At 39.8% G+C, this 27066-nt stretch overlaps 1 protein-coding gene across 2 annotated transcripts in view; it reads left to right on the top strand.

Moving 5' to 3' along the window:
• The window catches only part of khdrbs3 (KH domain containing, RNA binding, signal transduction associated 3), a 114314-nt gene that overhangs the window by 31454 nt on the left and 55794 nt on the right, over window positions 1-27066 (top strand). For both annotated transcript variants that reach the window (XR_003743374.1, XM_028964780.1), the window contains exon 2: window positions 19355-19473. Coding sequence is in view for 1 of the 2 variants with exons in the window: in XM_028964780.1 (XP_028820613.1) it covers window positions 19355-19473 (119 nt within the window). In the remaining variant the exon portion in view is untranslated. The remainder of the gene's footprint in view (window positions 1-19354; window positions 19474-27066) is intronic.

Consider the following 27066-nt stretch of genomic DNA (forward strand, 5'->3'; position numbering starts at 1 on the left):
TTGAAAAATGATTACTGTTATTGGTTCAGTGGAGTATCAATTTTTGCAGGCTGGGATGTCTGCACTGTTGAGGCACTGGAATATGGAAGCAATGCACGCAGTACTTCCTGACGTGGTTCACCGTGTAAAGCCGCCTAAAAGCTAAATAGCTGAAAATGTAGCCAAGGAGGGCAGCGATAGCCACAGTTTTATATGTTAATAAACTGTTTATTGTCGCTAGTATCTTCAGTATTGAGTCTGGCAATATCAGAAAAAAATTTCTAAAAATGAATGGGAAAAATGTTGCCGTTCAGAATGGGTAAGTATATTGTGATCATTTATTTTTTTTTTGCAATATCACACAGCTCTAGTTGCTCATGACTTATGTGTTTGCCTCCATAGGCATGGCACAAAGTCAGTATGAACTCATTCATTTTCATTTGTGTCATTTGAAAATCATTACTTCTCAGTGGCACAAATGTTAACTGTACTAGCACATGGGAACCATGCCACTGAATGTCTACCAATATGTGAGCAATTTTAAAGGAAAAGCAGGAGATCTTAAAACATTGCATTTTGCTGAAAATAGATATCATTCATATCTAGCCACGAAGCCATTCAGAATCAGGAGCTTTTATTGGCTGTCAGGCACTGGCTGTTTGAAAGATCATTCCAGAACCACCTCCATGGATCAGGTTCCCCAACTGTCTTGTAGGTTGAGACAAGAGCAATTAGATGAGGCGTTCACACTTCTCCAGGTCCGCTCATTGCGGTTTTATTAGGCAGCTCTCTTTGCATGAGAGTGTCTCACATGGCACTGGCCGCTACTTCCACGCCACACAATCATTTATTTTTGAAAAGTGTTATTCAGATATTTATAAGGGAAACCGCAAGTTTCAGCATCTGTAGGATAAAATTTCTATTTCATAATTAGGCCTCCAAACATGATGATTTCTAATTCAGGAAAGGTGACCAGATCAAACCTAAATCAATTTTAAGAAAGAAACAGAAACGAATCTCCTCGATAGTCAACATAAAATAATTAGGTTGAAGGGACATTATCCTAGCCCCTGTATTAATAATCCATAATTTAATATTGCAATTAACAAACTGTCAAAAATGTAATTAAAGGATGAGGTTTAATGTGATCCCTTTAATTATCTTAATATATCTTGGATGCTAGGCTTAGCGATAGGTGCTAAGTATGGGTCTAGTACAACTCAGAATTTACAGAAATAGATAAAAGCAAGAAATGTGTCAAAATGTGTCTTTGTACATCAACATTGCCTGGTGTCGTGCCATTGAAGCCAGTGCCTAACCACTTTAAAGCTTCAAACAATGCTTGGCTGCAGAGACAGCTTTGTCCATTCCGTGCTTTTTTTTTTTTTTTTTTTAATCGTTTCTGTTCTGATGGTCTGCCGCTGATTAGAGGCTCCTTTTCACGGGCCGAACCCCTGGAGAAAATGGGACTTTTTTTTTTTTATTCTTCTGGCAGGATTCTCGAATGGCCTGACCTACGCTTTATCATGACATCTTGTTTCGGCTGGTGGGTCTTGTTTCAGGCCACTGCCTACATGTTCATCCGGATCCCTCTTGGTTTGCATCGACGAAACATTGTTCCTCTCGGCTGCCAGATTGAATCAGGCCGCTGAAAATGAGACGCCGGTTTTCCCAGACCACTTTGAGCTGCCTCGACAGATATCATCTAGTCTTTACCGATGTTCTTTTTGTCCATGCATGCTTGGAATAGTAATTTGTGTATCTGTGCTCACGCGGACAGCTTTTATGAGGACATTAAAATGAACAAATGTAATGAGCATTAAAGTAATGAATTGAGCTCCGTGAAGACAGCTTGTTGCTTTAAAGCACTTTTTAGATGTGGTGATCGCTGAGTTTGGTAACAGTCCTTTGAAGTGTTGACATGTGCTGCTGAAACGAGTCGCCATCTGCCTTCTGTTTCAGGGTGAGTCTCCTGTAATGCATCCGCTTGCCATATTTGCTTAAATCTGCCTGAGTCACCGTCAAGAGCGAGCGAGACCCTCCTGGTTTTGTGATGAGATCATCAGCCCCTGGGATGGATGTGGGGCCCATGCTTATGGTTCCTTGACATGGATGGTTCCTTGTTCAGCATGAATCAGTCGATGTTCTGTGGCCATGGAGCTCTGTTAACATTAAGGGAGAGACTCCACTCGTCAGAACATGTAATTCTCCTGACACTGCCTTCACGTGGTCTCTCTCTCTCTCTCTCTCTCTCTCTCTCTCAATGTTTGGGCCTTGGGAAGAGTTGTAGCACACCATTTTGCAGCTCAGATATTTGAAGGTCATGCTTACGTTGCCTATAAGATAGTACAGCATTTTTCAGACGTCCTTATCCAGAGCGACTTACAATCAGTAGTTACAGGGACAGTCTCCCTGGAGCAACTTATGGTTAAGTGTCTTGCTCAGGGACACAATGGTAGTAAGTGGGATTTGAACCTGGGTCTTCTGGTTCAGAGGCGAGTGTGTTACCCACTAGGCTACTACCACCCGTTCTAAAAAGATCAGAGATTTGAGATCTCACCTTGACACAGAGTGAAATGAGTCGGATTGATTGCACGGATGCCAGGCGACCGTTGTGACCTTCCATCATTTGCTTAAGAGCCGGGTCTGAAAAACGGATAGCTCCTCAGGTGCGGTAACAGTGGTATAACAGACTCCATGGTAGTTAATGCTGCTCGGCCGCGCCTTCCTCATGTTGTCAGATCCAGTGTTGTCTCCAGGCATTAGTGCATCATCACCTGGGAGCACAAAGTGCTATGTTACAATTAGGGTATTGATTTCTCCCTTTCTTGGATATTTTGATGCATGGAAAGCGCTCCTTGGAATTTCCAGAGCTAAGAACTAAACCGGGTGCTCTTCAAAGGACAAGGCATGCCAAGTCTCACTGTATTAGTTCTGCTGAATAATTAACCAAGTGTTGAGAGTAGGAGGAGGAGCGAATGAAAATACGCAGAGAAATTAGCGTATATCATACATGATACAGATATGTTATCTTTCGGCTTTATTGGTTAAAGCTGGCGAAACACAAATGCCTTTGGGTTCTGAGGGTTTTGAAAATATTAATATTAAGACACCAGCACATACAGTGTTGACACAAATATTATTTGACACAAATTATAAAACTAGAAACCAAAATTCCAGAAGAAATTGTGATGGGTCTGTCCAGGCTTTTGCCTTGAAATTTAGAAAACATCAGTAGTTTTTTCCATTCCACAACATGGAAGTTCTCCAAAGTCAGCTACAGCACTCCAGTACTTTTAAATAATAATTTCTGAAATAGTCATGTTCTACAATGCTGGAACCAAAATATATACCTTGGATAAATCATCCCAGGCTTCATATAAATTATTCAGAGTTTTCGAATAAGCTTAAATGCATTGCAGCTCTGGGCACGTTTATTTTTGTGTGGCGCAATTGGAGATTTCGTGGCTGGAGGTTGAACTGGCCGTGGAGTTTCATAATTAGTTCGTTTAAAATAGAAGGCCTGCAGTGAGACTATTCATATCCGATGAAACAATAAATAGTATATTCCATACAGCTCTATCTTAAAAGGCTTTCCTGTATCTCTCCAGAATGGACAACTCGAGCAAAAATCAAGCCACCGTATGTCTGCCGCTCCTACAGGCTGACTGCAGTACACATTTTTATATATATATATATTACCCATTCCTGTGTGTTTCTGCCAATTAATACAATTTTTAGATCATGTCACTGAACTATCTAAACTGTCTAAATATTGAAAACGTATGCTGAGGTCTGAAACTAATATTTGCGGCTAAAAAAAGACACCATTCTTGGGCATGGATCACGGTTTCTCTACTGTTTCTGTGCAGCAACTACACTCCCTTTCACGTTGTTACTCTTATTTCAGAATTAACTGACTGACAGCAATTAGTTCAGTAATGATGTGCTATTTGTTATAGTGCTGACTATATCAATCAATCAATCAATCGATCAATCAATCAATTTAATTTTAATTTAAGCACTTTAAAAACAACAGTCGACCTGAATAGTGCTGTACAGAATGCAATTCAAAGCATATATAAAATCACATAGGATACAACAACAGTTAATAAATTAGGTAAAACATGACATAAAATACGTAAACAAATAATAATAGTTAACCCAATATCCCAAATCTAGTTAAAAGCCATGGAAAAAAGTTTTTAGAGAACTCTTAAAAGCAGGAAGTGATTCTGTCTGCATTCCATAATTGCCTGTGGAGGTGAAAGTACATTCTCCCCTAAGCTTTCTCCTTGTTTTAGGAACAACAAGGAGTGAATGATCAGCTGACCTAAGGGAGCGTGAATGAGTCTAGGGCTGGATCAAATCAGATAGATACTGAGGAGCAAGGCCATTCAGACATTTAAAGGTAAATAAAAGACTTTTAAAATCAATCCTGTAGCGGATTGGGAGCCAGTGCAAGAAGGCTAAGACTGGGGTGATGTGCTTGTATTTTCTGGTGATTTTGCACCAGTTGTAGTTGATCTAAAGATATCTAGCATATAGCTCATTGCAGTGAGCTGGCCTTTGGGCTTCACTTAGCCTAGCGGCTAAGGAAGCGACCCTGTAATCAGAATCCCGATTCGAATCCCAATCCGCCAAGGTGCCACTGAGGTGCCACTGAGCAATGTACCATCCCCACACACTGCTCCTTGGGCGCCTGTCATGGCTCACTAAAGATGATGGTTAAAAGCGGAGGACAAATTCGTTGTGTGCACCATGTCCTGTGCTGCAGTGTATCACAATGACAGTCACTTCACTTTCAGTAGTCTAAACAATAGGAAATAAAAGCATGGATTAAGATTTCAAAGTGGAAATGGGAGAAAAGTTGTTTAACTTTTGATAGATGTCTTAGTTGGAAGGAGCTAGTTGTTGGTACTGAGCTTATCTGTGCTTCAAATTTCAACTCTGAGTCGAAAATAACTCCAAAATTCTTAACAGAGTATGGGTTCAGGAAACCAAAATCAGCATTGACCATATTATTATCATTCGGTCCAAACATCACTACCTCTGAGTTTGAGTGCCATCCATGCTTTAATTTCTGTAATGAAGTCCAGTAACCGTTTTGCTTAATACCCATGTTCTTGTTTCCACGGGCTGTAAATAAGACTATCATTACCATGAAAATGAAAAGAAATGTTATGTTTGCGGAGAATTGAGTAAATATATTGAATGGAGATGAGGGGTAAGAATGGAACCCTGTGGTACTCCGCATGTTATGGGGACAGTCCCCCCCTGGAGCAACTTAGGGTTAAGTGTCTTGCTCAGGGACACAATGGTAGTAAGTGGGATTTGAACCTGGGTCTTCTGGTTCATAGGCGAGTGTGTTACCCACTAGGCTACTACCACCCTAGATGGATGGAGTAAACGAGGTGCAGTGCGAGGTGTAATGAGGGCTGTGAAGTAGGATGGTGCTACTCCATGTTTGGCTTTGAAGGCCAGCATCACTATTATGAATCTGATGCGTGCAGCTACTGGGAACCAGTGGAGGGAACGTAGTAGAGGGGCGGTGTGGGAGAATTTGGGAAGGTTGAAGATCAGTCGTGCTGCTGCATTTTGTATGAGTTGTAGACGTCGAATTGTACATAGAGGTAGACCAGCTAGAAGGGAGTTACAGTAATCTACATGAGCAGGAATGATTGCTGATGTGAGTCCGAGAAGGAGATTTGATTGTCTATTGTTACAGGTTGCGGGCTGTTGTAGAAGGAGAGAGCTGTGAGTTGTCCAGGTAAATAGCGAGATCCTGATGTGGTGAAGAATCTGCTGGAATGAATATTAGTTCAATTTTGAGTTTGACGTGATAGGCTGGAGATTTTAGAAGCAGCATGTAGATCGGAGGGAGGAGAACAGCAGAGTTTAAAAAAACAAGTTTAAAATTAATAGGTTGAGAGCTTTTCATGATTTATTTGAGCATTTTGGAGTTATCACAACATTGAATATAACGGTTGTGACGGAAAGTGCTTCTCAGATAGGAAGCACTAACCCTTCTCATGACTGAAGAGGACGGCAGGGTGACAGCTTTTCGCACAAAGTCTGGCCGGTCTCTGCTACCACTGCAGCTGTGACTATTTTTGACTTTTGAATTTTACAAAATTCTACTTTAAAAACAAACCAAAGATGTGCGAAGTAAAAGTAGTATATGTGTGAGCTTTAACAAGGATATGAAAGATAAAATCGGTTTATGTGTGCAAGAAAAAGTTGTGTGTGCTCAAGCTTTTCATTTACATGAAAGGAAACGAAGAGAACAAGTGTTATCTTTTCTTGATATAAGGCTTAGGGTTGCTTCATAGCTTCATCACTGATTCAGCACCCAATTGCATAATATTGGTGATCGTTAAAATAAAGGGTTGATACAGATAATCAACCAAATACCTAATATTGGCTCCCAATTATCGCTGATGATCCATCAACCCCTGATAATGAGCTCTTTTACATGATCTTCTATGTATTGCACTTATTATTGTCCTGGCACTAATAAGACCACCCCATTGGTATAATGTTTCCCACAGTGTGCATAGGTTCACTGCTGAACTGCTGATCTCATCAATACCACTTCTCTCTGCTTGATCAATCAAAATGTGAAGGGAACATATTTTCATGCAGAGTGGAAAGCAGCCTTGCTTGAGGCTTTAGAAATGCAAAAATGCAAAATTCAGAATCTTTCTATTTTTTTTTTTTTTTCCGCTACCTGCAAGTTGCCATTGTGTGTAGGGTTTAAGCAGATCAGTAGGCTGCATCACGTGATCACATTATTAACTCACAAAATATAATTTCACCTGCTTATTTCTGCATTCTCTTTACACAGAGAATTTTTTACCACCAAAAATTCACCCACCAGTGAGATCCAAGAGTGTCTTTATAGAAACAAAAAAATTGGATCTCTTGTAAATGAGTGGTTCCTCAATGTTGAGGAAATAACAAATGAGGTCGTCTTCTCCCTGTTGGGTGGGGTGTGATGAGAACTGCGAAATGATATAAGATGCTTAGGGATTGGGGCTCCGGGAGTTTGGCAGACTTTTAATAGTGCATGCGTGCTTCTGCAGCGCTGCAATTTTAATTGACACTGGGATGAGTAATGGTGATGAAAAATTAAGACAGGTCAGTCGTTAAGCAGTTCTGATGATTCGCAGTGTTTTCAAAAATCATTACAACCTGAGAGGAATTCTCTGAGAATAATGCGCACTATTGCCCTGACGGCTTCATTTTCATTTTGGAATCTTTTCCCTTTAATACTCTGACTAATGACAACTTAACGGGAAACTTCATTAGCTACAGAGATGTCTCACCCGTGAACTCGTTCCGTAGTTAATTGTACGTAAAGATTTTGACTGCATTCGGCTGCAAGTTTTATTGTCATTTATCCATGGACAAGGATTAAGTGGTGAGAAAAATGTTCCCATTATAGTCATGGGCAACATAAAGACAGGATTTGGCAAGTTTGGGGTGGTAGTAGCCTAGTGGGTAACACACTCGCCTATGAACCAGAAGACCCAGGTTCGAATCCCACTTACTATCATTGTGTCCCTGAGCAAGACACTTAACCCTAAGTTGCTCCAGGGAGACTGACCCTGTAACTACTGATTGTAAGTCGCTCTGGATAAGGGTGTCTGATAAATGCTGTAAATGTAAGTTTCATTTTAAAATAGAAATGTGAGTGGAGATATGGTTGACATGGTTTTACTGATTTGCGATTGCTGAAAAACAGTCATCTGGTTTAAAATCACGTTGTCATAAGTATAATCAGAAGCTTGTTAATTGCAATGAAACATTTCACAGATTTGAGGTGATCAGGACCTGAGCTGTACTGTAACTTCCATGCTCTACTTCATTCATTCTTCTTTATTCTCATTTCCATACCTGTCTGAATGGAAGCCACCCTGACAGTTCTTTTACGATGAGAGGAAAGCGTTTGTTGTGAAGACTAGCTGCACAAAAGATAGCAATTTATTTAAGATGTAATCTGACAAGAGCGACTCCTGCATGGGAGAGCACTTGTCCGCTCACATCTGGTTCCCCACCATCCATGCAGCAGCATGCTTAATCAGACACCTTCAAAGCTCTGCCGGCACAGCCCTGGAGGATGGAGATGTCAAGTCAGCAGGCCGGAGTGGGTGGTCAGGGAAGGGGATTGAGATGGACCGGTCTGCTGGTGGACCACAAGTCCCACCTCCCACGGCATAGGCTTTGATCCTACCGTCATCAGCATTCACCGTAGTGATGTGAGACTGGTGCAACACAGTGCTGCGTTTATTCTGTCTCCTACTTTGTTATTGATGTATTGTTTTGTAGCAAAAATATATAAATAAGTAAAGTAACACACTATGTTGAATTATGCATTGGGAATTCCTTTGACCTACATTGAAGGACCTTGAAGATCTGACTTCGGAATGTTGTAATTCTGGAATGCCAGACACACAGAAATGTGTTGAATCACCATCTTGCTGTCCCTAGATTTTGGGTGAAATATTTTACTAACCAAAACAGATAAGTTAACATTTGCTGGATGAGCATTACACAATTTTTTGAGTAATTGTGCAATCTTTACTTTTTAAAGTTTCTTTCATTATTTAAGATGTTTTTTTTGGTCTCCCTGTGCCCATGCAAATGTGTCATGCAGAATTTAAAAGGCATTAGATTCCATTAGAATTTATACATTACAATATTCATGACCAAATGGTCGCACACACGCACTTTTCATATCTCAATATCAGGGTCACTATAGCTGGTTATACACTGTGTGCCGATTTTTCACTTGTGCAAAGGTTCCTGGAGTCGGGCTTAATCTAAGCTTAATCGTGCATCGTGTGTCGTATAGCCTATTCTACTTTTGTCCTTACTGCACACGCACACATACAGAACTGTAGCCTGACGAATGGAGCCAGAATAGTGCCGTACTTTTCAATTAAAAAAGAAGTTTTCTCACGTGGAAAACAATTCGTATTCACAAAATATGAAACTGCGTTCAGGAATCCAAGCACTCTTGCAGATACCCACCTGCGAGTGCGAATTCACACTTCATTTTGCCGCTGGCAGGAACATATTTGCCCGCAGATTAATACATTTTCTAGCAATCACAAAACTGCGGATAAGGTAACAACCAGCCCTGATGACCAATCCGAAGACGCCAGAGCACAATATTACGGCAAGTTGGCGAGTAGTCAGAACGGGCCGGTGGGTTTGGTTTGAAATAAATGCAACTGATGAAAACAGATCCCTTGACGCATATTTCTGTTCAGTATTTTGCAAATACAAATTGATTTCAGGGCGAAGATAATTTCTTTTTACGGTTGTATACATGGCACTATTCTGGCTCCATACTGGTGGCACAGCGTGTGTTGTGGACGCAGCACAAGGAGGATCGACTCGTTGAGGTTCTTCTTTTTCTGCTTCTTATTCAATGACCGCGTTTGAAGTATCAGACCGTACAGTGTGCAGACATAAATCACAAAGGTTACCTTTTCATTGCATGTGATTTACTTAATAATTAAGCTTAATACTGACATTGGACACAGTGCTGGCACTCACCAAGGGTGGGGCACAAGCTCACAACTCACTGTGACCAATTTAGTGTCACCCATCCACCCACCTAGTGTACATGCTTTTGGGCGGCAGGAGGAAACCAGAGAACCCGGACGAAAGCTGCACCAATGTGGGGAGAGTAGACATGGAGTAATAATCTGGAGAAACCTGCAGATGTGCGATATCTGGCTGTTTTTATTGTACTGTTCACTATAACACTACTGCACATGATGACTTTGTCATTGTGAAACACTGCAGCACAACACAACACATTGGTGAGCAGTGAGCAGCCATGAAAGGCGTCCGGGGAGCATTGTGTGGGGACGGTGCCTTGCTCAGTGGGACCTCAGTGGCACCTTGGCAGTTCGAGATTTGAACCTTCTGATAATGAATCCAATTCCTTACCAGCTAGGCCACCACTGACCAAAAACCCACTAGGCCACCACTGCAAAAAAGGGCTTTTGCAGTTTCGTTTTCTTTTGAATTCAGATTCAAACATATTCCATTCAAATTCAGTTTCTAATGGAACAAATCTCAGCACGTGTTGGTTGCAGAGCTTTTTTATGCTTCCTTTTTTCACTCTAACAAGCCTGCCTCCTGGCACATGTGTGAACCCAAAGCTTTGGTGGGTCAGCGCCACAAGTCTAATCTGGAGTTAAATCAGAGCCATTGAGCTGTTCTTACTGTCACAAACAGTCAGGCCAGCACATATGCAATATAATGTTTGTGGCAATTAAAGTGACATAGGCTTGGCAGACGATAAGACTTTGTGCATCCTTGAAGGCCTAATCAGACGGAGGAGCTTGCATAGTGTGATTTTATGTGACAGAAATAAGCCCGTGGCCTAGCAGCCCATTGTCGTTTGGTTTCTTTGCGGAAGAAGCTAGGACTTTTCACCCGGCGGGAGCTGTGCTTTGAAAGAGTACTGTATAATGGTGTTGTTACCAAGCAACCTACCCGGAAAAAGCACAAGCGTTTGACTGGTGAAGCAGAGATGACTTCACTGGGTGGTCAGGACATTTTCCAGCGAAACAAAGACATATGAATTAAAAAAAATGTATGTTGTGCCATAGACTGAGAGGGGAAGATGAGTGTGTAAGCAATTTAATAATGTAATTTCTGAAACACAAAAAGATGGGAAAAAGACCAGCGAATAATTATTCAAAACAAATTAAAAAAAGAAACTTTCCACATCTGTAAAAAGAGACTGCAGCATATTTCATTCTCTGTACTGCCCTCGCGACTGAGGTTGAAAGTAAATCTGCGGAGATCAGGGATGCCCACTCTCTAAGGATGGCATTTTTTTCTGATATGAATATAAGCAAATGAGTTTGCTGTAATCCTCACAAGTCCTTCACATGGCTGAACTTCTGGAAAGTGGAAAAAAAAAAGCTGCATAACAGATAAGCTGCCGATGCCGGCGGCTTCTTCTTACAGCGATGTGTGTCAGGCATCTCTTTTCTCGTCTCGTCAGTGCTTGGCAGACCTGTTAATGAAACACAGGAGTTGTTCTAAACCATTAGAAAAACTCCAGTGCGGAGAGTTTGCAGAGAGTTTTGATGAATTGTATTTTAATTACTGTTCGGGCTTCAGTCTTAGAACGAAAGTGAGAAAGATTCCAAATAGACCTGCACCTAAACATTTGAAAGTGAACATCTGTGAGCAGCAGACATGCAGGCTGGCACTCAAGATCTTTAGAGACCCCTCACACCCTCTGAACTCTGCCTTTGAGATGCTCCCCTCCAGACACCGGTTCCAATGCCCCGGCCGCAGGACACAGAGGAGGAAGGTCACCTTTGTTCCTAACGGTGTTCTTCTATTGAACTCTGGACATCTACCCAAAACAACCATTATCACCTCGCACACTTTTTAAATAATGCACCTTACTGCTCCTGTTATGTACAGTTATTTATCGTCGTTCATAGTGCAATACAAGGAAAATGTTATTTTGTGTCATATGTTGTGTCAATTGTAAAAAGTGTTATACGTGAACTAAACTCTAAATTGCCCCTCGGAGACAAATAAAGTTTTGAAATAGAAACTTTCAGTTCAGAGCATGTTTCGTCATTGCATTAACTTTAATAAAAAGGAAATAAACTTCTGAGATTAATTTTTTCTTTTGTCGTTTACTATAGAAGATATTTCAGTGGCACTATGAATGTCATTCCACAGAAGACCTTTAGTCCAAAATTGTATAGAAGCCAAAAAATGTCCTTTTTTATTTCATAAACATGTTACTTTAATTTAATGGTATGTATAATAAAAAAAAAGTTGAATCTAGTTTTGATTCTAGTACCTAGTACATCTTATTATTTTTTTTTTTTTTAATTGTGAGTTTTCCCTATACAGAAGTACAGAAAGCAGTCCTTTTTTCTTTTTAATTGTTTATTTCTGCAAATTTAATGAATTATTTTAATCCTATATTAGTTACATTACATTAAACATGTAACATCTGTTATATCACTAGGACAGTTATAGTCCTTGAGGGTTGCTGGTGCCACAAAAGCACTGTTACATTAGTAAGATATTGTAAAATTGGGACTAAAATGGTGTTTCTTGTTTTAAGGGCAAAATAGAGGACAAGGCTAACATTACTATTGGCACTAAACCCAGCACATTGATTGGACACATCCATCTTACAATGAGAACTAATTGAAATAAACTGAAAATGCGGATGTGTGTCAGATATACAGACTATGTGTTAACGTACAGTAAGAAATATTCCAAAGTCAAAGATTATTGTCTGCTAATGCTGTATACAGTGTAGATGTGAGGTTGCCCAACGTCTGTTTGAATATTAATTCCAATTAACTGAAAGAAATTAAAATCAGACTCTGGGTACTGTTTGTGGGAACAATTTTCATAAATAGATATAAATAATTATATTTAAAAAAGCAAGTTAGATGCATGAAAATACCCCAAAAAGTTATTTCTTGTTCTGTCACTTCCAGTTTAAATGGAAGGAGATTCATGATTTACAGCTCTCACTACTCAATCTCCACTTCCTCGTTCTGGATGATTTAAACTCACACTTGTCAATATATCACATGTGCAACCATCAAATTATTATTTCTTTCTTTTCATTAATCCTGAGGTATTTTTCTTTACACAATACGTGTTGAAATGAGTGTCCTAAAATATAAATCTTATATTAATTAGTTAATACCAATAAACAAATACATATATAACACTAGGGTTTGTAAAAGTAGTATTTTTCATGTGATCTAATGTTTAATAGTTACTGACAATTTAGTCAATGAGTGGTTTTATTTAAGGCAATAATCAACTAATTTCTTATTGATGTTCTTCTGTCATGTTCACTGAGACAGTGAGTGCTGAAGTATTTCCTGTCCTTTGGAGGCTTGTCTATTAAAACGTTCCAGAGTGAGCTGAGAATTCCGAGAGCACATCAGACATGACAGGAGTGTTCCGTGTTCTTTTCTGTTTCCAATGAAAGCAAGTAAATGATTGATTTTTTGACACATGGCAGGACATTATAATGCGCTCTTGACTCTCTGGCTGCAGGATAATGCCAGAAGCCAGGCGCCCAGAGGAAGGATGCTGAAGGGGAAAAGAGTCGGAACTCAGGGAGCATGGCGTCTTAATCCTCTGCCTTATCTCCTCACTGTGATTGGGATCTGGCTCGTTACCCTAGAGCGGAGGGCTGAGCTGGCATGGAGCACAATGGTACATGGAGGTGGAGAGAGGGGACAGCGGGCAGAAGAGGGACTCGAAGGGAAGGGAGGAGGGAGGGACCAGAGCGCGGAGAATGTAATCTCCAGATTACGGAGCGAGACAAATTCCTGTCGCCTGTCTGACCTTGTCAAGTCTGTGGAGGAGCCAGAGTGAAATTGAGATTTCTGGCCCGGGCATGATGTTGTGAGTCTGCATGTGTGTGTCTGTGTGTGTGTGAAAGTGGTGAAAGTCAAAGTCCTCATAACCCATACTACACACCATAACATTGTCCCTCTCCAATGACACGGAGAATGGGATTTTTGTTCAAGGTCAGTTTGTTTCTTTGTTTTCATCTCTCATTTTTTGTGTGGTTTCTGGGAAGGGTTTTTGGGCACAGGGGATGACTTTGCTGAAAATACTCCGAAGTTTTTTTTAATACACAATGTTAGTTTGGTAGTTTTAATGTTGTAGTTGATGTAACTGCCTTTCATGGCACCAGATCAGCTCTGGCATGTTCTGGTTCCAGAAACCACAGGAAACCTTCGGAAGAAAAATCTACGTCTTGTGGGGTGGTGTTCGGTTCCATTCCTGGAGAATTTTAGTCAGGGAATCAGGGAAAGCTGTTATCATGAAGAATGCAGGACTCCTGTGGAACGTGATCAGCAAGATGTTCAATATCATTTGAAGGGGATTCGTTCTGTGCCATGTCAATGACCAGGGTTCATCTTGCTCAGTCCTACAATTCAGTACTGAATTTGAATGCAAATGAATAATAGCATCAAAATATTTGTGCCATCGTATCACTTGGACCCATGCCAGCTTGGTGAGACAGCGGGAGACAGCGGGAGCTCTAGCAGTCACCATTCACACGGGTTTGGCGCAGAATAGGCTACAAACCTGGTGCAAAGGAGATATGTGTGGCGATTGATATGCAAATGCGGATTGATGTGCAGCCTTTGCGTGAAATTGATTTAACAGGGCCTGCAGATCAACATCTGTCTGAATAAAGATGGAGGAGAGGCCTCCTGTCGTTCTGTCATAGATCTGCCATTTAATGGATGAGCAGTTCATTATAAAAAAAAAAAAAAAAGGCAAATAGGATTTTCCATTAAAAGTCACAGTAATTACGGTTCCAGCAGTTGCCACGTGGTGCAACTTTTGACTTTGGCCACTAAAACCAAGCAGGCCTGGGTTCGACTATCAGCTTGGGTGCTTTCTGCTACCTCTAACGCCTCTGCTTATAGTGGATCTCTGCTTATAGTGGACAATTGTCTCATCATGCCATCACTTCATTCTGCTCTATGGAGAGACATATTCATGCTGGTGAAAAAAAAAAAAAAAACAACTGTCCTGCACTCCAAGCCCAGCCACCCCTGCAACTTCTTCTTTCACAAGCAATACACTAGCCTAGTTTTATCTTTATACATAGCGTAAAAGTAAAAACAGTGTATGCAGGGTTTTTTTATATTTCATGTCCAAAGAAATTTGTGGCTCCCGGTGCTTTCTCTTTTGTGGAGTGTTAAAAGTTGCCGACCCCTGACATAGAGCTACTGATTAGATTCATTGGTGATGCGCATGTGTCTGTGTGCATTTATCCTGCCAAGAACTTCTGGTCTGCCTAGCGTCCAGGACCATTATAATTTAGTTAGGGCAAATGGACAAAATAATGTTTAAGGTTGATTCTTTATGAAAGAAATAGAAGAATTTTATGTGAAAACATCAATGTCATTGAAACCTGCTGTGGGAAATGGATGAAATCTAAGAAATATCACTGGAACACAACATGCTGAAAATATTTGAGCTTTCTGCTGGTATTGATCTGTCCTTGGTCTCCATAAAAAATCCACTCTTTGTACTTTGAAACAACACAAGGTTTGATGTCAGTGCTTGTAATGATATCATTTATAAACTGTAGCCATGTTTTTCTGACAGACCTGGAACAATGACCATCTATAAGTATGTGGAGAGTACTGGTATTTATCAAAGGGCGGCACAGACCTGGAAGAATTAGTGCTGTCAAATTCTGTATAACGATGTCTGCAAGAATCAATCAATCAATCTTAAACTGAAAAATAGTCAGATCTAGTGCCCCTATGGTGACTCGTCTGTCTCCATGCATTTTGGTGAGGAAATAGTGTCTAAACATTCAAGCTGTTTGCTTACCTGCAATAGGTTTTTAAAACGTTGCTCACAGCCTCGGTCGAACTACCAATTATATAGGTGGTCGTGACATTAACTCATGTCTACTCTACAGTACTCCAAATATGTTTTTTTTTCTTCATTTAAATGGATAATGAAATTAAGCCATGATGTCAGTATTATTTAAGGGCTGCTAAGTAATGCTCTTTAATCAACTAATATTCATAATTTATTACTTTCAGTTTATATAAGTTATAATTGCTTAAAATTAGCTTTTTAATGTCCTGTGTCTATTACAGTTAAAGAATGCATTAATCAAAATGTATGGCATACTAGAAGATTATTTGTTCATTGTAAGGGTTGCTTCAAATTAATTGAAAAGTGATTGAGTGCTGAAGACATTGCCACAGATGTGTTCATAAAAAGTATTGTCTTCAGAATACTTGTATTCTGATAGTGTCTTAAAATTGCTTTCTGCGTGTCACAGCCAAAATATGTGAAGAGGAAAACTTCCCAGGTAATACAGTAATACAGTTCCCAACTGGGAGATCAGTATCAAAATGGTTATAATAACACCATGAAAATAATGCATCTAATATAAAGTTTACATATAATATAAAGTTATACATATAACATAAAGTTTGCAGTGTGTGGGGACGGTGCTTTGCTCAGTGGCACCTCTGTGGTTCAGGATTTGAACCGGCAACCTTCTGAGTATGGGTGGTCCTCCTTACCCGCTAGGCCACCTCTGTGTTCAAATGCAGCTATTGGTTATGGCAAAATTATTTCTAAATTCTGAATTATACATAGACTGAACATAGATTATTCAGTCATTTTTAATACATTGTTACATGTATTCCATCAGATCCCAATTCTGGAAAACATAAACTGTATATAACCTGCTTTCAAATTGTCGTTTTTAAACTTCAAAAACATTTGCTTATGCACCACCACCCCCCCCCCCCCCACCCCCCACCCCCAAAGTGTACTATTTTAAATAATGGCCTGTCTCAAAAACCTGACACAGCAGGAGAATGTAGCAGGGCTGTATCTTTTTGGTTCTAACATTGAAAAATGTTCCAGGAAACCTACCATGAAAGAGGCTGGTATCATTTTTTTCTGCTTGGTTAAACCTCTTAAGTGCCCGGGTGTTGGACTCAATTTCATTAAAAAACAGTGCTGTGCTATAAGGGGGTGTTGCACATTTTTCTTTATCTATGAGCTCTGAAATAGTCAACACGGCAACTGTAATTATTTTTGTTTGTAACGGTATGTTCAGGGAACGCTGTGTCCCATTTGTATATCTGTTTCTGTGATGTGTAAATCAACACCTTGACATAATTTAGCATCACAAAGGTATGCATTTTCTGCCTTCGAACTTTTTTTAGACATCTAAACAAAGACGTTTTATTTTACCTTCTTTAAAAGAAGACTAAGAAGAAAATAGCACAAAGCCACATATGCATATCATAAACCAAGGTGCCCATGCCCCACTGTCAGTTGGAGGAAAAAAAATTCAGACAGTTGTCAAAGAACCCATCGTGCATGACGGTGGTTCACAATTGGGTCTACATTATTTTTGACAATTGTGCAACTTACACCTAATACAGAAAAAAAGCTAGCGATGCCTTGTTGCCTATAATGTCATGAGAGTTTCCATTGTTTATTTTGCACTAATTGTTCTGACAGAGTTACTTTGTAACAAAACGTTGGGTGCAGAATAGGGGGTGGAGCCTAATCCAAAGGTATAAGGAAAAATCTTTGCAAATTTTTCTACAGTGTTGTCATACAAGCATGTCAGATATGTTGTACAAGATTTGTGTAAAGGTAAAAACAACATGGTTATTACAATGGCCTATTGAAGATGTAGAGCCTGTAGATCTTCTTTATATACAGATGAACGCTTTCAACAGACATGCAAACAAAACACACTCATTATGGAAATTTCTTTTTACAAATGACCTTTTCATACTTCCCATACCAATATGTGTTTGTGCAGGTTACACAGAAAATAAAGCAGGAAAGAGGTCAATGTGTGTTTTGTATGTTTTCCCTGTCTTTTAAGTGTGGCTTTTCTGAATAAATAAGCATGTAATCTATAATAAATAATATGTTTTATGTACTTTGACTATGTAGTGAACATAGTTTCAGGGAATCAACTACAATACCCCTCTCGATCCAGTTCCTTGTCCATGAGTGCCTGCATGAAGTCAACACTGTACAATCAAAGTTGACCCCTTTTGGAGTGTGTGTGTGTGTGTGTGTGTGTGTGTACAGCTAATGGATTTGGTCAAAGAGTCAATTTCTTTCTTTTTAGAGTCTCATTTTTATGTTTTTCGCCATTGGCATCATCAGTCAACTTATACAGTAACCTGAAATGAAACAGCCAATGGAGCAAAAAATAGTGAACATTGCCAGTAAGTAGACTGGGGAAATTGAAATTCTAAAGTACGGAACGGTGTCTGGCTTTGAATAAATATTAATCTTGGCTTTTCTCAGAAATGGAAGGATTTCTGCTCCTATGGGACGGGTTGGAGCTCTAAAGACATGCTGGATTACTTATCCTTCCTTTACATTTGTTAACCAAAAAATATCAAAGCAAATCTTTCCTGCAGTTCCATCCTGCTTATCCCCACTGAGACATCTTTTCCCCCTTTTTTCCTAAAAGTCCGGGAGACAGACAACGTTCTCCCGTAGTGAAGTTGCTTCTGTATCCAAAGGATTAATGACCTACACTGCCTGATGGGAGGCAAATGTTTTGGCACTGTCAAGTCTTCCTTTTCTTCTGTCTCCTCTTAAGTGGAGACCATGGATGCCTTAGCAGTGTCTAAAACGTCTCGCTGTTCAAAGCTCGAATGTTGGAGCTGTTAAATATCGACTTTAAAATGTGTTTCGCCTGAAGACTGGCCATCTGTTTTAACAATAAATCAACAAACCTTCATACTTAAATGTGCCACTTCCAGAAATTAAGTTTTCTATGCGTGACAGAGTGAGAAAGGAGCCACAAATGCTGCAGTTTCATAAAATTAGTCTAAAATACTAACTTCTTTTCAATATACTTATAATCTGACAGGTCTATTGCTTTTTCAACCGTTGGCCCAGAATATGAATCCGTAGCCACTGTTAATTTGTTTTACAATGTGCACAAATTATAATTATTCGGCCTCAGTGCTCAGTGGCACCTTGGAGGTTCAGAATTCGAACCGGCAACATTCTGATTACAGGTCCATTTCCTTACCCGCTAGCCCATTCACTGCTGCATTTAATGTTTTAATCGTGTGTGAGTTCACTGAGTGGCAAAGATTCTGTATATTTTCAGATACTAATTTCTTACGTTTTCATGCTCAGTCAAAGAGCAAAATGTCTTTTTTTTTTTTAAACAGCAGGGTATGACACAATTCTTCCAAAATTCTTCTACTTAAATTTGTACATTTATTTTTGAAATAGTAGTTAAACTGATAGTAGTTAAATATCCATACTATTGTGACACTAACATAATTTGTGTTGTTAGTCGTCACATGCTGTTTTTTCTTAAGATCCAAGAGTCTCAGACTCATTTGTGCACCAAAGCCAGTCTGGACAGGGTCAGGGTCATATCACACAAGAGCAGCGCAATCAATATTGCAGGCAAGTCCCCAACACAAACAGGTATTATTCCAGTGTCTGGAAAGACTTAATTGGAATATAATAGCCAATGGAAAGATGTCTGACACACCGCCAGAAATTCTCACTCAATGACCGAATAAAAGAATCTCTGATATGATTATGAGTGTGGCCAATTAAATTACAGCATGGCAAAAAGACCCCATTTCACAGTCGAGTGAGCCCATGTGAAGGTGCGGTCGTGAGCCACAACTCACAAACTTCAAGTCCATTATCTCTGCTAATCAGACAGACATCTCCCGTCCTCATAATAACCTTTTGGTATTCATTTTTTAATGTATTCATAATGATTTGACTGACAGACTCTCTTTTCTTTCCCTACCTGTTTTTTTTCTAGAAATTGAAAAAGTTCAGAAAGACGACGGAAAAGAAGATGAGAAGTTCATTGACGTTGTCATCAACAAGAATATGAAGCTTGGCCAGAAAGTGTTGATACCTGTTAAACAGTTCCCCAAAGTAAGTTGGAGACTCAGCAGCATTGTGATATTTCCATTTTTACTACAGTTACTGTACTGTGTGAGATCTGAACCATTCTTTCTAGACATTTTCAATTGGTCATTCACACAATCCATGTTTTATCATGGATTAAAGTTTTCCATTGCTAGGGTGGGTTTCTGTCAACTGAGGGCAATAAAGATCTTCACGGACCGAACGAGTCCAGCTCTGTGCTGTGAATCCCATTGTTTTCCATGGGATATACGGCTGAAGAGCGTCTTAACGTTGACACCGCGTTCAAAGTTGAATGTTGAACTTTGACCTCGATTATTGTGGTGCATTATCGGATAACCAATTTAAACAAAGCATCTAAGCGGGTTAACTACACCCACCCACATGCCTGGGACAAGAGGATTTGGTTTAAGAAAATAAATACATTTTTTTTTTCTTTAATCCATGCTTTGTATCCACATTTTTACAATTTTGTTTTTGCAGCATTACTGTGATACTGTCATATTATCGCTGTTTAAGATATTGTACGTCCTTACCCTTTATCTCACTGAAAGGGAATCCAGTGTGTGTCTCACAAATTTCCAGAAACTGCTGAGAACATTTTTCTCTAAAATTTCTATTCAATCTGGCCTGGTGTTCACATGGAAATGGGCATTTCAGGGGACCCAGAACTGTTCTGAACCGAGTGAATCTTTATTTTCCGCATATCTGTGTGGAGCCCAACCTCCAACCTGACCTATAAGGCCAAATGCATCCTACATACAACAATGGCAGATAACACGTTCGTGGTTGTGCTGCAGCGCCTTCAGAATCTCGTAAAGCAACTGAAAGAAATCCTCTCTACGCTGGGCATTTCTAATGAAAAGACGCCGCTGGAAAACAACAATGTGAGAACAAGACATCAAACAAGGAGAGTGGGGAGTTACAGTGCCGCTTACAGGGTTAAAACAGCGTTTGGGACGTTCTCTGTGTCTCCGTGTGCATGACAACATTTCAGACAACGCTCCCGTGTGGACACAAGGTTTTTAAAAAACGAAAGCCCGTTTTTAGAGAAAAGCATTCTTTTGTGAACCGAGCCTTAGTCTGGCAGGTGAAGTTAAAAAAAAAATTGCAGATTTTGTACAAGACAGGATCTCACAGAATTTATTGATGAACTTATAGGCGACTAGGACATCTTGGTGAGAGATGCTCTGGATGCTGCAATGACGTGGTGAAGACAAGATGAGCACTTATTTCTATACACATGCAACACACTAACAGAAGATAAACTGTAAAAAAAATATATATAATTTTTGCCAGAGGTTTGTCCTGATTTATTTTTTAGGTCTGTCTTAGTCTTAGTCTTACATTTTTATAGATTTCTTATATAACTATACCAGGTTTATGCTCCACTTATCCATAACCATGGAAGCATATTTAATTTATTAGTGTAATTTGATTATTTTCAGTGTAAAAGGTAAACTTCTTTATCTATGCCATAATGGTTCAATACAGTATTTGTAATGGAAGGACTTTGTATGGTTGAAGATGACATTAGGAACCTACCTTTTTTAGCCTGATGCATTTTGTGATTCAAAATTATTATGTTAGTACAACTAAAACATGTAGATGGCATACATTCTGAAATTGTATCATACAGGGAGTGCAGAATTATTAGGCAAATGAGTATTTTGTCCACATCATCCTCTTCATGCATGTTGTCTTACTCCAAACTGTATAGGCTCGAAAGCCTACTACCAATTAAGCATATTAGGTGATGTGCATCTCTGTAATGAGAAGGGGTGTGGTCTAATGACATCAACACCCTATATCAGGTGCGCATAATTATTAGGCAACTTCCTTGCCTTTGGCAAAATGGGTCAAAAGAAGGACTTGACAGACTCAGAAAAGTCAAAAATAGTGAGATAACTTGCAGAGGGATGCAGCACTCTTAAAATTGCAAAGCTTCTGAAGCGTGATCATCGAACAATCAAGCGTTTCATTCAAAATAGTCAACAGGGTCGCAAGAAGCGTGTGGAAAAACCAAGGCGCAAAATAACTGCCCATGAACAGAGAAAAGTCAAGCGTGCAGCTGCCAAGATGCCACTTGCCACCAGTTTGGCCATATTTCAGAGCTGCAACATCACTGGAGTGCCCAAAAGCACAAAGTGTTCAATACTCAGAGACATGGCCAAGGTAAGAAAGGATGAAAGACGACCACCACTGAACAAGACACACAAGCTGAAACATCAAGACTGGGCCAAGAAATATCTCAAGACTGATTTTTCTAAGGTTTTATGGACTGATGAAATGAGAGTGAGTCTTGATGGGCCAGATGGATGGGACCGTGGCTGGATTGGTAAAGGGCAGAGAGCTCCAGTCCGACTCAGACGCCAGCGAGGTGGAGTATCATCAAAGATGAGCTTGTGGGGCCTTTTCGGGTTGAGGATGGAGTCAAGCTCAATTCCCAGTCCTACTGCCAGTTTCTGGAAGACACCTTCTTCAAGCAGTGGTACAGGAAGAAGTCTGCATCCTTCAAGAAAAACATGATTTTCATGCAGGACAATGCTCCATCACACGCGTCCAAGTACTCCACAGCGTGGCTGGCAAGAAAGGGTATAAAAGAAGAAAAACTAATGACATGGCCTCCTTGTTCACCTGATCTGAACCCCATTGAGAACCTGTGGTCCATCATCAAATCTGAGATTTACAAGGAGGGAAAACAGTACACCTCTCTGAACAGTGTCTGGGAGGCTGTGGTTGCTGCTGCACGCAATGTTGATGGTGAACAGATCAAAACACTGACAGAATCCATGGATGGCAGGCTTTTGAGTGTCCTTGCAAAGAAAGGTGGCTATATTGGTCGCTGATTTGTTTTTGTTTTGTTTTTGAATGTCAGAAATGTATATTTGTGAATGTGGAGATGTTATATTGGTTTCACTGGTAAAAATAAATAATTGAAATGGGTATATATTTGTTTTTTGTTGTTTTGTTATGCACAGTAATAGTCACCTGCACACACAGATATCCCTCTAAAATAGCTAAAAATAAAAACAAACTAAAAACTACTTCCAAAAACATTCAGCTTTGATATTAATGAGTTTTTTTGGTTCATTGAGAACATGGTTGTTGTTCAATAATAAAATTATTCCTCAAAAATACAACTTGCCTAATAATTCTGCACTCCCTGTATGGAATGTCAGACTAAAGGTGGACTAACAACCCCAGGCAATGCGACTGTTAGAGGCTCTGGGTCCAGTTGAAAAATATACATGCTGGAACAAACAAGCCTAGGTACTCTGTGCATGCACCACACTTCCTTCCCTGGGTTTTGACCAGGAAGTGGCAACATCTGCCTTCGGGTACCATAACCACATGGGATAACATGTAGTGCAGAATATGCAAATGTACAGCATGCATGAAAGAGTAATTCACCACTCGATTACTCCCCCAACATGCTAGTTCACAGCTAACTAAATAGTTTGTCTGCTGTTTTATTGTTTTTATATCGGGAACAAAAATTGGCCAGCAGTCCAATTTAATGACCATGTTGCATTATAACCTCACTCACCTAAACCGTGCATGAAAAACTTCTCTAATGGGTGGGAGTGCAGTAAGAGCAAAGAATGTTCTTGGGGCATCTTTTAAATGTGCATTTTTGTTTTCAGTGGAGATTTGGGATCCACTTAATATAAGGGGCAACCTGGTGAATTTTTTGGGTTTTGTTGTACACATGTTTGTGTGGTTAGCATTTTGTAAAGCCATTATCTTCACCCTAACCTCTGAGGAACTACAATTAATGATCAAAACTGCTTGATTAAACACCACCAACTATTACTGCCACATACATAAAATACTTATGACATTTATGTTCTGAAAATTTAAACACTTGATATAAAAAAATGTAACCACTGGTATAAAAAAAAATTCACCACTGATATAAAAAAAATTACCCAGATGACAAGTTATTTAATGATCATGTGTTCGTCATTGTCAAAGTGTTACTTAATCCCTGGTGATTCCTGCGGCAGCAATTAACGGAGCGCTGCGCTCCCTTGTGTACCCAAGTCACAGACTGTACCCTGTTCCAACATCTCAGCGGACACTGTGACCTTGATGAGTGACACATGCATCATTTTTTTATTTCTTTTTTGCAAAGACTATGTCTGTCTCCCAGTGTACATTTTCCTAAATAGCTTTATCTTGATGGGCTCCCAATGGACTCGTGGATTTCTTTGTTTGCTCAGGTTTTAATTTATGCCCCGTTATCACTGTGGAAAGACAAAAAAAAAGATGACAAAAGTAAACCAGTGTAGGGCCTCCAGATGTGAAATATGTCTCTGGTAGACAACGTGACAAATATCTACCCTTCATTATGGAATCTATAATAAATAGTCTGTGTTCCTTGGCTAATTTTTGGAACCACAGTGTTTAGTTATTTTTAATAAACGCCATGGGGCAATATAATGGTGGCCTGATTGAATAAAGAGAAAAGGGAGAAAAAGGGAGAAAATATCTGAGCACACAAAAAGTGAGGCTAGGCGGGGAATGACCTTGTTGTGGAGAGAGACAGGCGGAGGAAGTGCTAATGTGTGCACTATGAGGGGGGAAAACCCACAGAGACCCGCGTGCAAGTGAAAGTAATGGGGGGACAGAATGGTGGGGTGCGGGGTGGGAGGGGCGGCGTGTATTCTCCGATCAGAGCTCCACTTCCCACTGGGAGAGGGATGGAGAGGCTGGAAACAAACTGGGAGTGCTTTAAATCCCAGGACATACAAATGCCTTTTCTCACATACTACCAGACGCGTATTCCCTCATGACAGGCACAAATGAAAAAAAGGGGGCTATTGTGAGAATTATGTAGACATGTTATATTTATCTTAGTGTTTAATAGCTAGTTCTTCTATTGATAAGAATTGCTGTTCTGAATTCGGATTTTTGTGTAAGAAATAAACAATTTTACGGACCTTTTTCCTCACAAGCGCTGCTAATGCTTGATGCAGCGTCTCAATTAGTCCAATCTCACTTCTGCTGCCTTGACCTTTCAAGGTTATTTCACAGAATTGCACCATGTTGATAACAAATTAGGCAAATTAGTTTGTGCTGGCAAATCTGTGATCACACTTACATTGTAATGCAGTGGTGTACAACTAATTGGAAAGTCTTGCGCTGCTTGGACAGCGATTTTGCACAGCAATTGCCATTCAAATAAAACGTCCACTTCAGGTGTCAGAGCTATTCTGGCCCAGAGAGTGCGAGGGGGCAGCTGTTATGTCACACAAAGACCTCTGTGCCACTCCTGGCATTGCTGCTAAACAGATTTGCTTTGACAGGTTTGATAAGTGGAGCCGCTAATGCGCTGTTTAGGGCTGTAGCAAACCACCGAAGGAAGACAAATTCAATTTGTTCAATCTGACAGGTAACAATGACTGGACTGATGACTGAACCTGCAATGGCTTCTCCCCCGAGCCCCAACCGTCACCTTTCTACACATGGCATTGAAGGTGCATGTTCACCAAACAGGCTTCTTGGCCCATTTTCAGACGGCTCAATTTGTCTTGCGATGGGTGGCGGGTCATCAATAAGAATCAGTCAGGGTTACCGTGGAGCCGGTTTTTGACAAGTGAGCAAGAAAGCACGTTCAATCCCACTGGGTGGTTCCTCAGTGTGATGTCGATTTGGGCAAGGACCAGAAGGGATTATACAGATTACCACAAAATTTATCACAATTTTTATTTATTTTTTGTTTAATACTGTTCACAGAAATGGTTTTATATGCTATTACACTGCAGAGTACTTAAAAAGTCTTATATTTGCCTTAATTTTTACAGTGAATACTGTCATTATGTAAAATATACATTAAATATTGAACTTCCTGCTTTGCACTTTTTAGCACCTTCTAGCCCCAATGAAAAAATACTATTTCACACCTCCACCATCCTCAAGCAAATTGTCTTTTCATCTACAGCGTCTAAGATGAACTGAATTTAAGAGTACATTTTATTTGTGGTCCCATTTTGCCATGATGATTACAGTTATTGTGTTATTAGCAGATCCATGACCCTCACACCCTCATCTTGGTATAAAAGATGTCCTTTATCACAAAACTAAGTGGCAACTTTCTTTCCACTCCTGTGCTTCTAGTACTTGATGATCTTTTTTTTTTGTTTGTTTTTTGGTCTGTTATTGAGATGTGCGAGCATGAGACCTTGGGCCTGTGGCTTCCACTCAATGCAGGGTTATGGGCTCATCGGAAATGCGGTGACAGATGGTCCTCAATAATTCAGGGGCACGTTTGAGGGATGCATGTAAATGTCAGACATGCACAACAATCACTATAACACTCCAACTATCATGCATTATTCATTCACATTTTCATATTAAGAGAGATGTTTGATGATTGAGATAAAAAAGGACTCAAAAATAACCTTATGTATTGAATTATTTAAGGATTAATGTCTCCATATTAGCTCAGAATGTATTGCTTGAACACACAATGTGCTTTTAGATCAGGTTTTTAAATGATTAAATTACTGTCTTGTGTGTAAATAGCCAGACCAAATGATTATTTTCCACAACTCAGAGGATGAGAAATTTCAAAAGACAACTCCCTTTCAGTCTTTAATGAAAACCTCTTCCTCTACATGGAAAAGATGGCATAAGGGACAAATTCTAGTGGGGCGCACTACAACTCACACCTTTGATTGAATTAACATTGTTCTAATGACCAATCTAACTTAAATTGAGTGATGAACCATAATCTGCCACTCTTGTATCAAAGAAACAAAAGCAGGCAAATGGAATACGATGTCATCCTGTCCCATTAATTAATGCATTAATTAAATAATTTTCCTGAAATGAAGAAGCGTCCCGTTCTTAACAGATCCACTCTTCTAAAAAAATGAAATCTATGGAAGAACTTGCACATTGTGTTTTAAGACACATACACTTATGTTCAGGGAAATGCTGAGGAGTTCCAGAGTTGAAATTTCCAGTTTGTTTGACTGGAATATGTGTAATTGTCGGAGATGGCTGTGTGCTGACCGCAGCACAAACTGTGCTCCCTCTTTTGCCAGGACACATTAATGGATGCGGGAAATGGTGAAAAGATGTAGGATGTGCTCTCTCTCTCTCTCACCCTCGTTTGTCACACGTGATTAATCTTTTCTCTACCGACCTGTAATGCCTGACAGTTTTTAAACACATAATTATGCATTGTTCCTTGCAGTGTTGTTAGAGCTGTAAATGTAAGATGAATTTTATTAATAAAACCCTGTTCACGTCACATACATTCACAAGGGCGTGTGGAAAAAAATGGACTTTTGACTGATCTCACCAAACTGGCACAGGAAATGTAAATCAACACTGACACAGAAATGTTTGCTCACTGTCTGCCAAGTGGTTGAATTAACTTGCATCAAGATGATGAAAATAAGCAGATATACTAGTGAATCAATTGAGATTTACAATTTGTGTCTAAGATAATAACTCAAAGCGTTAGCATTAAACATTTTGAAGTCAACGTTGAAGGACTGCTTTATGCCAAACTGAGCATTATCTCTCTACGGCAGCTTTCAAAGCACATAAAAAAACACAAAACAAATGTAATCTATAAAAAGCTAA

Source organism: Denticeps clupeoides, chromosome 20 (assembly GCF_900700375.1).
Source record: "Denticeps clupeoides chromosome 20, fDenClu1.1, whole genome shotgun sequence".
Classification (NCBI taxonomy): domain Eukaryota; kingdom Metazoa; phylum Chordata; class Actinopteri; order Clupeiformes; family Denticipitidae; genus Denticeps; species Denticeps clupeoides.